This window comes from Anopheles arabiensis, chromosome 2, assembly GCF_016920715.1.
Source record: "Anopheles arabiensis isolate DONGOLA chromosome 2, AaraD3, whole genome shotgun sequence".
Taxonomy (NCBI): Eukaryota; Metazoa; Arthropoda; class Insecta; order Diptera; family Culicidae; genus Anopheles; species Anopheles arabiensis.
This window is the reverse complement of record NC_053517.1, coordinates 6430210-6443722: the sequence shown is the minus strand read 5'-3', so window position 1 is coordinate 6443722 and position 13513 is coordinate 6430210. Positions and strand designations below refer to the sequence as shown.

At 49.6% G+C, this 13513-nt stretch overlaps 3 protein-coding genes across 5 annotated transcripts; all 3 read left to right on the top strand.

Moving 5' to 3' along the window:
• The first annotated feature begins 98 nt into the window (after positions 1-98).
• Positions 99-851, top strand: LOC120896145 (40S ribosomal protein S29). Its single transcript, XM_040300059.1, has 3 exons — positions 99-238; positions 408-507; positions 720-851. The coding sequence occupies exons 1-3, from the start codon at positions 177-179 to the stop codon at positions 726-728; spliced, it is 171 nt and encodes a 56-aa protein (XP_040155993.1). The 5' UTR covers positions 99-176; the 3' UTR covers positions 729-851.
• A 1081-nt stretch (positions 852-1932) lies between these two features.
• On the top strand, positions 1933-4228 carry LOC120896143. 2 transcript variants are annotated; one of them, XM_040300054.1, is made up of 3 exons: positions 1933-2078; positions 2735-3334; positions 3409-4228. In XM_040300054.1, exons 1-3 carry the CDS (start codon positions 1995-1997, stop codon positions 4138-4140), a joined length of 1416 nt encoding a protein of 471 aa, XP_040155988.1. In that variant the 5' UTR covers positions 1933-1994; the 3' UTR covers positions 4141-4228. The 2 variants fall into 2 exon arrangements, with proteins under 2 accessions (XP_040155988.1, XP_040155989.1); XM_040300055.1 differs by lacking the exon at positions 1933-2078 and adding an exon at positions 2147-2663.
• Positions 4229-4344: 116 nt separating this feature from the next.
• On the top strand, positions 4345-6194 carry LOC120896144 (homeobox protein goosecoid-like). Of its 2 annotated transcripts, none has more exons than XM_040300058.1 (3): positions 4345-5091; positions 5164-5441; positions 5680-6194. In XM_040300058.1, the coding sequence occupies exons 1-3, from the start codon at positions 4674-4676 to the stop codon at positions 5941-5943; spliced, it is 960 nt and encodes a 319-aa protein (XP_040155992.1). In that variant the 5' UTR covers positions 4345-4673; the 3' UTR covers positions 5944-6194. The 2 variants fall into 2 exon arrangements, with proteins under 2 accessions (XP_040155992.1, XP_040155991.1); XM_040300057.1 differs by having other exon boundaries at positions 5161-5441.
• Positions 6195-13513: the final 7319 nt, after the last annotated feature.

Genomic DNA, 13513 nt, shown 5'->3' with positions numbered 1-13513 from the left:
TCTGTGAATCGGTAGGCATATAAAAAATCGGTAGGAATACAGATAAATCGGTATTTCTGGTCACTCTGGTTGTTGGCTAGCTGTCAAGCCGCTGACTTCTGTCAAACTCTTTTGCCTCCACATTTTTCCGTGTTCAGCACGTTCGCGTTTTGTGCGTACAGAATTTAATCGAAAAAATGGGTTTCGCCAACTTGTGGTACTCGCATCCGCGTAAATACGGACAGGGCTCGCGTTTCTGGTGAGTGGAAACCGTTTTTGGGCCGGTTCCGGCGGCGAAACGGGTGTTTCCGACCGGTTCCCATTCCTGTGCACGTGTACTGCCGCTTCGCCATGTTGTGTGAGGCGGTGGAGAGCGAGGCCGCGATGTAGCAGAATTGTAACCAAGATTCTGTTTCCGTTCGTTTCAGCCGTGCCTGCTCCAACAACCACGGAATGATCCGAAAGTACGGTCTGAACATTTGCCGACAGTGCTTCCGCGAGTACGCCAAGGATATTGGCTTCAGGAAGGTAAGTTCAACTGTGTGCGTGTGTGTGCGTGCGTACGGTATAGGGAGCGTTCTGCTCGACGTACGATCTGTGCCGGTGTAGTGGTGTGTTGTGTTGTTGTTGGTCAGTGTTTCTCAACCCGCCCGTCAACCCCGAACGCAACTTCCGGCGGCAGCATTTGATTGTAAATTCTAATATCAATATGTTTTTTTTCTCTCTATTTACTCTTGCAGCTGGATTAAATGTGAGAACACATATTTTCTCCACATTTCATCGCACATGACATCAAGATCGGGATATTTGCAGCTTGCTGGCAGTGAACGTGCGTTGGAATGAAATCGGCAAATAAATAACGTAAAAATCAACATCCGGCGTTGGAGTTGCCCTTCTTCTTCTCGCTTATGCCGAAACAAACGTGAACCGTGCATGTGTCTGCCTTGTTGTGTGGAGAAACGTCTTCCCTTTGCCGCTTGAAGCTATATCCCTCTGCTTGCTCATCGCTTGCCAAACACCCTCGCACGGGCGCTGTTCCGAGTTCAATGGAATCAATGCATTCTCAAGAGCACTGGACACAAGTGGAATCAATCTGCCAGATGGGGGAGGAAGTGGGGGAGAGGTTTAATTTTAGACCGTTTTGTTTAACTGCCCATGTTTAAACAGCTGATCCACAGCGACGAGGACGGCCACGTTCATCCTCCGCACTCGCGTGTGTGTGGGGGGGGCGAGGGCAGCCAGCGGCTGTCCGACATTCGCTGCACGATTTTCTAGGTCGTGTTTATTTACATTAGTTACTTTCGAAGCGATAAATCGTCGCCGCTCGATACACACGAGCCCCGTGTGCTTTTGCCCGGGTCAATAATTAGTACGTGCGAGCGTGTCAACAAAACAAACGGGTCTCGTCGGTCGGACCTTCCATTAATTTGTACTGTCGTCGCTCGGCGTAGACGCCACTCGCTGGCAACGGTTCAATACAAGCAGGCAAAGAAATTTAATCGCCGATGGCATCTGGCCGATGCGTCGTCTCACGCGAAAGCAAACACTCCCTTAATTGCGTGGTGGTCATGACTTTTTTTTTAGTTGGACGGTGTCTTGAAACATTTATCCTTCCAAGGATTTGTATCAAAGGGTAAACATTTTTGCAACATTCCAGACACCTAATTGTGTACGACTGCCACAAGTCTAAAACTGTGGAAAGCACACAGCATGAGTCCGATGCATCACAGTTGCCATCGCCGAGAGCAGCGGGTATGATGCAATAACCGTGCTCATAAACCACCGCTGCACATGACTTTCAGTGTCTGTTGGCCACGGTCCAAACGGCGAACGGTTTCACAGGAGGGTGCTGCCGCACCTGCTCGTAGCTATTCTGTGTTCTATCTCACTCCTTCTCGCCAACCTTTTTTTTAAACGTATTAGCTTCCTGGTGATACCGATGGGAGGCCCGCGGCTTCAATCTCTGCCAGCTGATCGATCAGTCGATCCCCGTCTGACTTACGATCACCACCACCATGCTGCACGAGCATCGTCAGCGGAAACGTACGCGTCAAGCCGTAAACTGCACGGCGACCGGTCGAAGGTGTAAACAGCGGAAGGTAATAAATCGATCTGTGTGTCTGTGTGGCCAGTTCCGTTAAATCCGCTCCGAAAAATGCTCCGAAGCATAAATCTTTCCGGGGGAAATTTAAAAGCTTTCGCTGTCTATGTCCAGTCTCCTGCTGGGCGTGGATAAATAAACAACGCACGCAAGGAAGAAGAGGGCGTTTGTGAGCCGAAGAGCTTCTCAGGGGTGGCAGCATTCCCGCTGTGAAGTGATTTGAAGACACACATTTAATTGTATGTCGGTTCGGATAAACAGCAGCAGACAAAGAACAAAGAACGGCGAGTGGCGAGCATATTTACATCGTAAGAATGTGGGCCTCGCAGAGGAGCAACAGCGCGCGTCAGCTGATGATAGATTGCGATGCTAGTTCTAGCGTGTTTGTGTAACGTAATCGAAAGTGCTACAAAAGGGCGACGAGTGCCAAGCACGTTACGAAATCGAACTGCTGATCAGTCGATTCTGAGCGATGTAATTGAACCACGGAACCACATACGATCGGTGTACGGTTCAAGAAGCAATCGTTGAGCGTTTTTGATGAATGATCAGTCCAACGAACTCAACTGGATGTTCTTGGCTGGTACTACGGGGATATCTTTTTTAAACAATTGCATTAATTTTGAATTCTTCTTTTACAATCTTGGTCGCCAGTCTCCTTACACCATCGATTTCGAGCACTACGACAAGCACTACTTTGTGCTTCCGATCAACAACAAGGACAAATGGTACCGCACCTGCAACCGGCAGATCAACCAGCAGTGGAAGCGCATCCGAACCGAGCGGCTGAAGACGCTCGAACATTCGCCGGAAATGCCACCGAGCCTCATCATTGCCAGCGGCGAGAACGATCGCGTACAGGTCATTGCCCTGTGTTCCATCTCGAAAATTCCTTCCTGCGCCCGGCGCTGCCTGCTCGAGGTGATCGCAACGCAGGAGTACCTGTACTACCTGAACATCGAGCACATCTTTGTGGCGCTGCGCGATCAGCACGTGTTTCGGGCCAAGTTCCGGTTCAGCTTTACGCGCGCCCGGGCGTACGGTGCGATACTGGAGCGTAACGAGCCGCGCGGCGTGTCCAAATTTATCCTCGCCAGCGAACCGCACCGGTACGTGGTGCAGCGGTACGAATCGTCGGAGGAGGAGCTGTACGCGCGGCGACAAAACTGCTACTACTACTACTACTACAACGAGGAGGAAGACGACGACACGTATCAGGATTACTATAGCTGCAAGAAGCGGATCGCGTACGATGTAAGTGCATGTGTGTTTTTGTTATGTCTCGGGTTCATTATTAACGTTTTTTTCTTTTTCTTTTTCCCGAAAAGGGTCCACCACCACCGACCTCGAATGAACCGTACCTGGTGGTACCGATCCACCGGCATCCGGAGCTGAAGGAGCAGTGCGTGCGGTTAATAAACACCGAGTGGCCCCGGTCGCGCATGGCCCGGTTCTGGAGCTTCGAAACATCCACCGACACGCTGCCGATCACGCTCGTGCTGACGCAGCTAATCGACGAAACGGTGACCGTGCTGGGGCATGCGAAAGTGTCGCCCGTGCCGGCCGACGACACCTCCGCCTACGTGGAATCGGTTGTGGTGGACTATCGCTACCGGGGACGGGGCATCGGCACCCATCTGATGGAGGAGGTCGAGAAGTACTGCAAGGTGATGATGAACATCAACCACATGTACATCGCGACGGACGGGCAGGAGGTCTTCTACGCCAAGCTGGGCTACATCTTCTGCAAGGCGATCAACATCTTCGGCACGCGGTCGACGCGCAACACGGTCAGCAAGAAGCACTGGATGCGCAAGGTGCTGTCCGACTGGGAACCGTACCCGATGGGGTACGGGGACGAGGTGCCGAGCGATCCGGTTGGCAGTGCGCTCGAGGTGGAGACCGGGCCGCCGCCGGAGAAGCTGTGCGTCGACCAGCTCATCTGGAACATTCGCAACATCGTGTACAACCAGACGAGCGTGACGCTCCGGAAGCACAAGGCGGCGTACAAGGGCGATGAGATCGTGTACGATATGCTGCTGAAAATGCATGCCATTTAGGGGGGGAGGGGGGGTTAGTTAGAAGCGCTGGGAGTTGTTGTATTTGCATGCGGAGAATTATTAAAGAATCGTCCTGAAACACAACCTACCCGCCATCTTTTCGCCGCCGCATACTTAATCCAACCGCTCACCGGTTTCGCCTCAAAACGTCAAACGCAATTCAAATCGTGCGCCTGCACACAGCAACGAGGGGAAACGAGGTGCGAGGGATGAGAAGAAAGAAAGAAAAAAATGCACAGAAAGCGGTTGGATTAAAACGTTTGAGGTAAAATTTTCATTCGCAACAGAAAAAGGAAAACCCCGTGTGGCGTCGAACAATTGGTGCAAAGGGTTCTAAAGGCTGTTTGAAAAGGAAAGATTTAAAGCCTCGCTTGCAAGTGATTTTGCGCAACTTTTGTGCTACGCGTCCCGAAAACGAACGTTAAATTAAACTTTGCCACTGTTGGTGTGGTCGAAGTGTATAAATAAAACACATTGCTGCACGCCTACTGCTTGTTGCTGTGTGGTTGCCTGCTCCTGCACAACAGCAAACAATGTTTGGCAACGAACGGTTGAACGGTACCAGCCCTACCACCAAGAAGGAAAGCTCCACCGACCACCACCAGCAGCAGCAGCAGCAGCAGCACGAGGACATGGGCTGCTCCTCTGCCGGATCCACCGGGACGACCCTGCCGACCGATGCGAGACCTTCGTTCGCGTCCGTCTTTACGATCGAAAGCATCCTCGGGCTGAATCAGGACTCGATCGCACACAAGGCGGGAGCTGGCCCACTGCACGACAAGCTGCTGTCGCCCGTGCCGCAGCGGCTGGACGGTGGTGCGGCGTACGAGCTGGAGCAGCACACCAAGCAGAGCCTGTCCAACTACTTCCGCTGTGCCGGGGCCGGTACGCTGCACCTTCCCACCAGCCACCAGTCCGACGCGAACATGCTGCCCACGAACATACTTGGCAGTGAGTACTTCTATGGTGCCCAGACTTTAATGTAGATGATTAATGACCTTTTCCTTTCCCCTTTTCCAGTAGCATACCCCTCGTCCTGCCACAACTATCTGCAGCCGGACCTGTTCGCCGCCCATCTGCACCAGCAGGTGGGGCTGGTCGCCTGCAACGGTAACTTCCGGCCCCGGTACCCATTTCTGAATGCGGACTCGCACATCAAGCGGAAGCGGCGCCACCGGACCATCTTCACCGAGGAGCAGCTGGAGCAGCTGGAGGCCACCTTCGACAAGACGCACTACCCGGACGTGCTGCTGCGGGAGAAGCTGGCAATCAAGGTGGACCTGAAGGAGGAGCGCGTCGAGGTAGGGGAGGGGTTGTCATCGCCACCCCCGCCATTTAGCAGACGGCGTGGCGACGGTGCTTTAATTTTCCCGGAACTCACTTGTTGATTTTGTGTCGCCCGTGTCGCTCGGAGCGATAATGAATTCGACAAATTGAGTTACCCCGCGCGTTGTAATTTCCGGCCAAAATACGCCGCCGGAAGCTAAAAAACCAATCGACTATATTTTGAACGATGCTCTCTCTGTCTTTTTCTCCCAGGTTTGGTTCAAGAATCGGCGCGCCAAATGGCGCAAGCAGAAGCGGGAGGAGCAGGAACAGTTCTCCAACTACGAAATCAATAGCAAAATTCGAAAGCTCATCAACATCCCGGTGTCGGCGCAGGAGAAGCTGCGCCAGCTGCAGACCGGCATCTTTGCCAAGGACAAACAGCAGCAGCAGCAGCAGCTGGTGCTGCCGAAGTGTGACGAGCTGCTGAGCAACAGCAACAGCAACAGCGACGCGTCGGACGTGGAGGTGGTATGATAAAGTGGGGCAGCGGCGGAGGGCACAAACAACCAAAACACTAACCAAAAAAACTGGTAAGACGATCGAGAGAGAGATGAAGGAGAAGACAGAAAGAGAGAGAGAGAGAGGGAGGTCCTAGAAGGAACGGTGCTTTTCATTGTGGGGCAAGGGTGGCAAAAAAACGGGGAATATTAAATGTAAGACTAGATACGGTAGAGTAACAATTTAAATTAAATGCAAAACCACACCTGTGGTGCACGAAACGACAACACGGCAAAGCAATTGGAAGCTTGTGAAAGCTCCGGGATTTAATCGTACCGCAAATCACAGCAAGCCCCCCTCTGTACATGGACGCATCGGTGTTTGATGTTGTTTTTTGCTTGTTTCTATACAATTCAGATGGCAATAGTCGATCCATCTGAAACAAGAGAGAGAGAGAGCAAGAGAGAGAGAGGGAACGATTGGACAGTGACAATGACAGCAAGTGTCAGTTTTTTCTAATCTTAGTACTTAAGTACACATTGAAGTAGTCGTAGCAGGCAATAAGTAATACATTTCCCCGTCTCTAGTGTAGATTTGCTGCTCCGTAGAGCTGTTGTAGATTGTAAATGGAAATCAAAGCATTTTACTCACATTTGCAAAGGGAGTGAATCATCTCAGAGCTACCTACCTAGCACCGAGTACTATTCAACCTCAACCCATGCTAAGCTAAATCAAAATCTCTCCCTTCACAAATCCAGGCAGGCATAAATTCTACTTCCCGTGCAGCCCGTAAACTTCAAAAACGAGCGGGGAAAACAGTTGCAAACACACACGCACACACACGTGCCCGATACAGGAAGACCATTTCGGGCACGTTTTGTGGCCGCGCTTAACCGAAACACTACAACGCACCACCATCATAAACCAATCGCAATTAGCTAATGGGGCCTGCGCCGGTAACGCCATCGCCTCGGTTCTTTCTTGCAGTGGGCCACGGATTGGGGAAAAGATTAAATTACGGGCGTCAATGTTTAGTTTAGGAGCTGCATAATTCACGCACACACACATACACACACGCACACATGCATACTACCGCGAGAGACTGCGAGCAATGGGGGGAATGTGGGCAATGCTTCTATCGTGCAATAATTAATACTTACCTAATAGATATCGCGACAGTGTGTGTGTGTGTGCAAGTGCGTGTGTGTAGAGGAGCTAGTGTATAAAATTATAAAATTATCAACACAATCGAAGCAGAAAGTTTGCAGGCTTAAATGAAGCTTCTTCTTAATTCGCCACCTCCCTCTCACAATTTCAGTTTTAGAAAGGTGTTCCGGGTGAAAGGAATGAAATAGGATAGCAATGTTCTACGCATTGCATACATTTAGGCGAGCGTTACAGCGCTGTATCGCTAAGACGCCCAATGATGCACAGCACGAACGCCCCAATGTATGCAATGCGGTGCAACAAATGAAGCTTATTTACGGTCACCACTCGCTGGAGCGGGATAATGATTCGTTTTTCCGTGTTTGGGGATTGTAAAATAATACCTTGCCTGCCGTGCGCAGCTTATGTCTAGCATGTATCTGTATATGTATATGTGTGAGTGTGTCTGTTTGTGTGTGCCCGTGTGTACGTGCGTGGGCTGTTCCTCTTGTGGCCACTAAAACACAGCAGTAGCAGCAGCAGCAGCAGCAGCAGCAGTAGTAGTAGTAACGCAAACGTACTAAAACCAATATCCGAACGCAAATAATCTTCCCTGTTGTGCAAAAAAAAAAAACAAAACGACCCCTAACTGTGCGAATCCCGAGTTTAATAAACCGTCTAACAATATAATAGTAACACTCTCTGCTTGTTTGTGTGTTGGCGTTTTGTGCTTCATCCTTCCTTAACGAGCGCCTCATCCTCCCCGGCCTCAAACCTCAAGCTCATCAAACAACACAGAACAATCAGCAACAGATGACCAGTCCCAGGTCCCTACAGTCCCTTGTCCCCTTTTGATTCTCTCCCTTTCGTACTCGTATCAGCACGATGACAGTTTCGAAACCGTTCTCAACCGCCTGTCTACTACCCAAACTACTAAATGTTTAATGCGCCCGTAAGTCGCAGTGGGAATTGGCTCTGAAAGCGTGTCCGTCATCGTACCGGACCGCCATCGCCCCGTTATTGGTGATTTGCTGAGATTTCCTGAGAGCTACCTCCCGGTCTCGGGCCCAGATTCCCCAGAAGAAGGGTACAGCACGGGCCCAACAGCATATTGCAAGCAAATTGACGACCGAAGGACCGATTTTCTTTACGATGGTATTTAATTTGATTTTTCCACTCTCCTCTAGTTCCTCCCGATGCTCGTTTTTGTGTGTCCTTGGGTTTGGGTGGGCGCGATCGACAAAAACACTACAGCTACACAGCGGTCGGCGTGTTGTGATAAAACCGCGCTCTCCGCAATGACCGGGCACCGTACCACGTGGCAGTAGAAATAATATCCCTTCGGGGCACCATCGACCATCGAGGCTCGAGGTCGAGCGCAAAGGGTGATAATGAAATATCGCAAGTCTGTTTTTTGGAGAAGTTCTTTTTCTTCGATCTCAATCCCCCGCGTGCACTCTCTCTCTCTCTCTATCACTCCCTCCCATGTCTATTGCCAAAGGGGCGTTTTCGGAATTCAATTATGGCAAATGGGAGGGAAGGTTGGAGACGTTCACCATCGCTGGATGAGACGATTTGCCGACAGACCGAATCAGCTCGCGGAAAATCAGTATCGTGTTGTATTTGGTTGGTGTGTGTGTGTGTGTGTGTGTGCGTGTGTGTGTGTGTGTGTGTGTGTGTGTGTGTGTGTGTGTGTGTGTGTGTGTGTGTGTGTGTGTGTGTGTGTGTGTGGAGCATAATCCTTCTTGTGGGGCGCACATCATCATCATCGCCGGTACGCTACGCTAACATGCATCATCGTATTTATCCATCAAAATGTGCCGATGTTCGCTTTCGGCGATTCGAATCTGGCAAACTTAAACATGAACCCCCCCCCTCCCTCACGGCCCACGGGAGTTCGACCGATTGACGACAGCTCGCGTCTATCGTCGATCGAGCAGAGTCGAGAACGATGATTGAATGTCGATAAATATGTTCCCCACCGCTCCCCATGCTGCCCACACATGCTTCGATCACCGATTTTCCGAGAGCACATGGAGCTCGGAAATAAACACGTAGCTTGTTGTTTTTTCTTTGCCATCCATTAAATTTTGATCAAACAGTCCGGCCCGCTCGGGTCCGCTGCCCGATGCTAGCGAAGTAATTCGGCACAATAATGCGCGACACAGGCGTGCCGGACGTACGTAGGCAAAGTACAGGGCCGAGCGAGACGCTAACTGGGACCCCGGTGGCCCGGTTGACACCGCATTGTTGTTTACGGTGTTTGTTGATTTAAATTGAGCAGTAAACCTTTGGCTGATTGAACGCTTCAGACGAGCGCGAGACAGTTTGGAAGGAATTATGAGTTTTTATTGCACATATCAGATGTAAATGCAAATTCAAATTAAAAATACATTGAAAGAAACTGTTTGTATATGAAAAATGAAATAACACCGCCTAACAGTATGCAATTCGTGTGACAGAATTATCATAATAGGGCTCTAGATTGGACTGTTAATTCTAGAACATCTTACATTTCCACTGTTTACTGACAATTGCTTCATTCTTGTGCGCTTTTGAATCTGAAACTTTGCAGATATTGTATTTTATTTCAAAATTTAGGATAAAATAATGCCTATTGGTCCTGCATTGTTTTAAGAGAAACTGAACAATATATTTACTTTATCGATTTTTTATTCATTTCTCTCCTAATTGATTGATTTTTTTAAGCATAATTTGATATCAATTATTATACTTTTTTAAAGGTATTTTTTTTTTAATTTTCTCCTTTGCCAAACGATCACGCATACATGTTGCACATCAGCAGGCTGAAAAGCTGCATATCAGACGGTAACTACGGTTAATTGATACCTTGCCTACCTTTAGGCGTCAATCGTTGTGGGTAGCAAAATGTCCTGATTTTTTGTGAAACCAAAACCCCACATTTTCAAATTGTATATAATAGTACAGCAATTAAAGAAAGTGTTGGAGTTCGAACGCGTTACGATCCATTAGGTTAATTGCATTACGAAAATGGCATAGTATGCGGCATAGGTGCCTCAGCCGAACAGCGTTGAATCCTGCCACTGCCCGCAAAGTATGCAATTTGCATCACAAAACGATGTAATTTGTGTAATTTCAATGTTATTTTTAGAAAAATACTAAATAAAAAAGGGAAACATCGGTTCAACCCTTCATGCTTGCGATTGTAAGCTTATTTTTTGATCATTTTAAGACACACGTGTAAGACTCCGACGAAGCAAAAAACAAAAGGGTTTTCTAACATACGTTTCTGCAATACCGGGCGAAACCTGTGGGTGGGTTGTCAAAATCACATACACCCATTGCGTTGCACGGTTTCGGGTCAGTTGGCAGTCGATCGTGCCTGCCAACCGCAACCGGCCGAATAATGAAGGGATGCCGGTGCGAAGCCCCCAGCCTCAACCGCCCAGTCGCGGTCCGTCCCGCCCTGACTATCAAAGCATCAAAGAGAAATGCGCTGCCCCCCCCGTGCTTGATCTCGTGTACGCCAGCAACTTCTGGCGCAAGCAACGCAGAAACGCACAAATTGAAAAACAGTGTTTCCAAGAATGGAGCCGAGACACACGCAACGCAACACACGGCGCAATATACGGCGTGTGTGTTTGTTTCAATTACACCCAAGGGTTTAAAGAGAGCGCAAGTGTAACCCTCCAAATGCGAAAGGTTATTGGTTGGTGGCTTCGCCAGTCAGGTGCCATTACTCACCGTCACGCCGTCACGCGGCCACTGCGAAAGAAGTTGCCGTTGCCGTTGGACCAAACCTTGATCGTTAGGAAGTTTGCTCTCGTTTGATGTATTTCCCTCCGTCTGTCTGTCCAGTTTTTTTTGGTTGTTGTTGTAGTTGTTGTGCGCCATTGCCGTTAAAAGCTATTGCGAAGAAGAAGAAAAAGACAAACGAACACTATCTATTGACATAACCCATCCCGTCCCCCGTCCCCCTCGATAATGCGAGCGTCCATGTCCACTTGCTGGATGTGGTCCGGACTCCGGTAACTTACGCTCCCCAGTGTTTTCCCAAGCTTCCCCCCCACGCGGCTCGTTTCGCCAAACCCAAAACCGGCCTAAAAATAAATGGAACGATCTATTTGCCAGCGGCAAACAAACAAACTCCCGAACTGGGAGAGAGGAATGGCCACCAGCTCACCTCCGCACTCCTCATCCCACGCCAACTGGAAGGGTTAGGTTCTCGGTCAAATATTACCTCATATTTGGACACTTTGGGCGGCCGGGCACACACTGGGAGACGGTGCTTGCCGCCGCCACCGCCACCGCCGCCGTACACACAGCAGGGAAACAAAACTCATCGATCTTTACGTCACGGGGGAGACTGGGGAGTGGAATAGGAACACGCACGCAAAGTCTCGTCGTCGCTGGAATGTGTTGCTTCGGCACACAGGTTCCGGGAAGGAGGGGGACATTGGTACTGATCGCTTTTTTTGTCTTCTTTCTTTCGTCCGGCCCCGAGGGAGCCAATTTCAGTATGACGAGGCGTGCCGCCATACTGCCGCGTGCGCGTTTGTGTGTGTGTGTGTGTAGAACGGGAACGAAAGTGTTCTTACGGGAGAAAGTTTTTCAACAAGGGTTGTGGTTTCTGTCCAAGTTTTCTTTTCATTTCGCCACTCGTCCTGCACCTTCCACCCTCCTGCTCCTGCTCAGCGCCGGCCGGGGGCGCCAGGGGATAGGAACCATCAATGTTTTCCTCCTCTTTAATCTTAGTTTTGTGTGTGTGTGTGTGTGTGTGTGTGTGTGTGTGTGTGTGTGCGCGCTTCTGCTCCACTGTAAGTGATGAGAAACAACGCAAAAAAAGACAACAAAACCAAGAGGCACGAGGTTCAGGAATGGAGTAGCGCATACTTTCCACAGATTTTTCTTCTTTGCTTGCAAATAAAGGTTTTCCTGTTCACCGATCGGTTGCTGGTAGGCAAGGGTTATGGCGGTGGCGGGGCAAGAACTTAAGAAAATAAACAGCAAGACGTAGGCCACCACCACCACCCTCTGCACAAGTCGCTGCAGGGGCGGTTCGGGCAAGTTTCGGGCAAAAGGGGGTAAGGTGCTTTTGTGCGAAAATTAGAAAACTCGAAATAACTCGTACAGAGGGATGGCTACGGTACGATCGGTGGAAGAGGGGTAGAGGGTGAAGGGGTAAGGCCCGTAAGGCCCATTTATAATTTGAAAAATTTCCCGCACTTTCTCTCCCTCTTTCTCTCGGTATGGCCGTTTGGTCCTGGTTTTACGTTCGCATACTTAGCGCGCAACGCAACGAGCACTGCTTTTCACCAACTCGATGACGATGACGATGATAATAATGATGATAATACGCGAGTTTGACGATAATAGTGATGGCTTTACCCCTTGCCATCGCTCTACTTATTGGAAACGCATGCCTTCCCCCCCGTTCATCCATTCTTCTGGCCCGTGTGTTCTTCCGGTACAAGCGCACGTACACTTTTCTATTTCTTTTTTTCTTTTTTGCTTCTCATCCAACGCCTTTACGCCATCCTTTTGCGCGCCCTTTACGCATCCGCTCCTCATTGTTTGGGCCGTGATCAATTTCCTGTGTCCGCATTGTGCGTCGTCCGTCAACCGTGAACAAGCTTCCCTGCGGAGGCGACAAACCGTCAAACAGTGTGTGAGTCGACTTTTTGCCACACAAAAACACACACACATCGAGCGGGCACGTGCTGTGTTGGTCCCGGTAACAAAAAAAGAAGAAACATCCTGGGAAGGCATATTATTGGTGTGGCCGTAATCCGCTAACGAGCTTCCTTGGGCCTTTCCGCAATGTCTGTTTCCCCCCATTGCATCACATTCGAACAAACCGAAACAAGACAAACGGACCAACACTTGCCCTCACCTCTCCCTCTCTCTCTCTCTCCCTCCACATCACACTCATTCATACAGCTTCCGTGTATGCACAACAGCAACAGCAACACGACAAAAAAACAACAACTGTAGCCCAGAAAGCTTTAGTCCGAGATCGAGTTTTTGGAGGACGTGTAGTGTTTGGGGCGGCCAGTTCCTGTGCCCTGCTAGTCGCTTTGTCGCTTTGACGGAAAAAGCATCTGTGTGATTTGCCATTTCCTATTTTTTCCTTTTTATTCTCTCTCTTTCCCTCTCTTTTGCTCGTTTCGTTTTGGCTCCCACAGAACGATCCACAGCCAATGTGGCGGGTTGTGCTGGGTGTCCTTTTCTCGGTCGGTGAGTTACCGTTCGCATTGAGTGGAGTTGGGGTTTTAGGGATGGCCGTGCGCCTATCTCTACGCTGGACGCGTTGCTCTGGTCAGTTGACTAATTTAGTGAGAGCTTTTTAATCCATTTTTTCGTAATTTGTAAAGGAATACGAATTAATCACCTAATTAGGTGTACATCTGGGGTCGTGGAGAGGGGGTGAAATGGTATTTGGTTGTTTGTAGACTATTATGTTGCCGCAAAGAATAGG

Coding starts and splice junctions, on each gene's coding strand:
- LOC120896145 (XM_040300059.1), top strand. CDS start 177: ATGGGTTTCGCCAACTTGTGGTACTCGCATCCGCGTAAATACGGACAG. Junction 239..407: donor GGACAGGGCTCGCGTTTCTG/GTGAGTGGAAAC, acceptor CGTTCGTTTCAG/CCGTGCCTGCTCCAACAACC.
- LOC120896143 (XM_040300054.1), top strand. CDS start 1,995: ATGCTGCACGAGCATCGTCAGCGGAAACGTACGCGTCAAGCCGTAAAC. Junction 2,079..2,734: donor GAAGGTGTAAACAGCGGAAG/GTAATAAATCGA, acceptor CTTGGTCGCCAG/TCTCCTTACACCATCGATTT. Junction 3,335..3,408: donor AGAAGCGGATCGCGTACGAT/GTAAGTGCATGT, acceptor TTTCCCGAAAAG/GGTCCACCACCACCGACCTC.
- LOC120896144 (XM_040300057.1), top strand. CDS start 4,674: ATGTTTGGCAACGAACGGTTGAACGGTACCAGCCCTACCACCAAGAAG. Junction 5,092..5,160: donor GCCCACGAACATACTTGGCA/GTGAGTACTTCT, acceptor CCCCTTTTCCAG/TAGCATACCCCTCGTCCTGC. Junction 5,442..5,679: donor TGAAGGAGGAGCGCGTCGAG/GTAGGGGAGGGG, acceptor TTTTTCTCCCAG/GTTTGGTTCAAGAATCGGCG.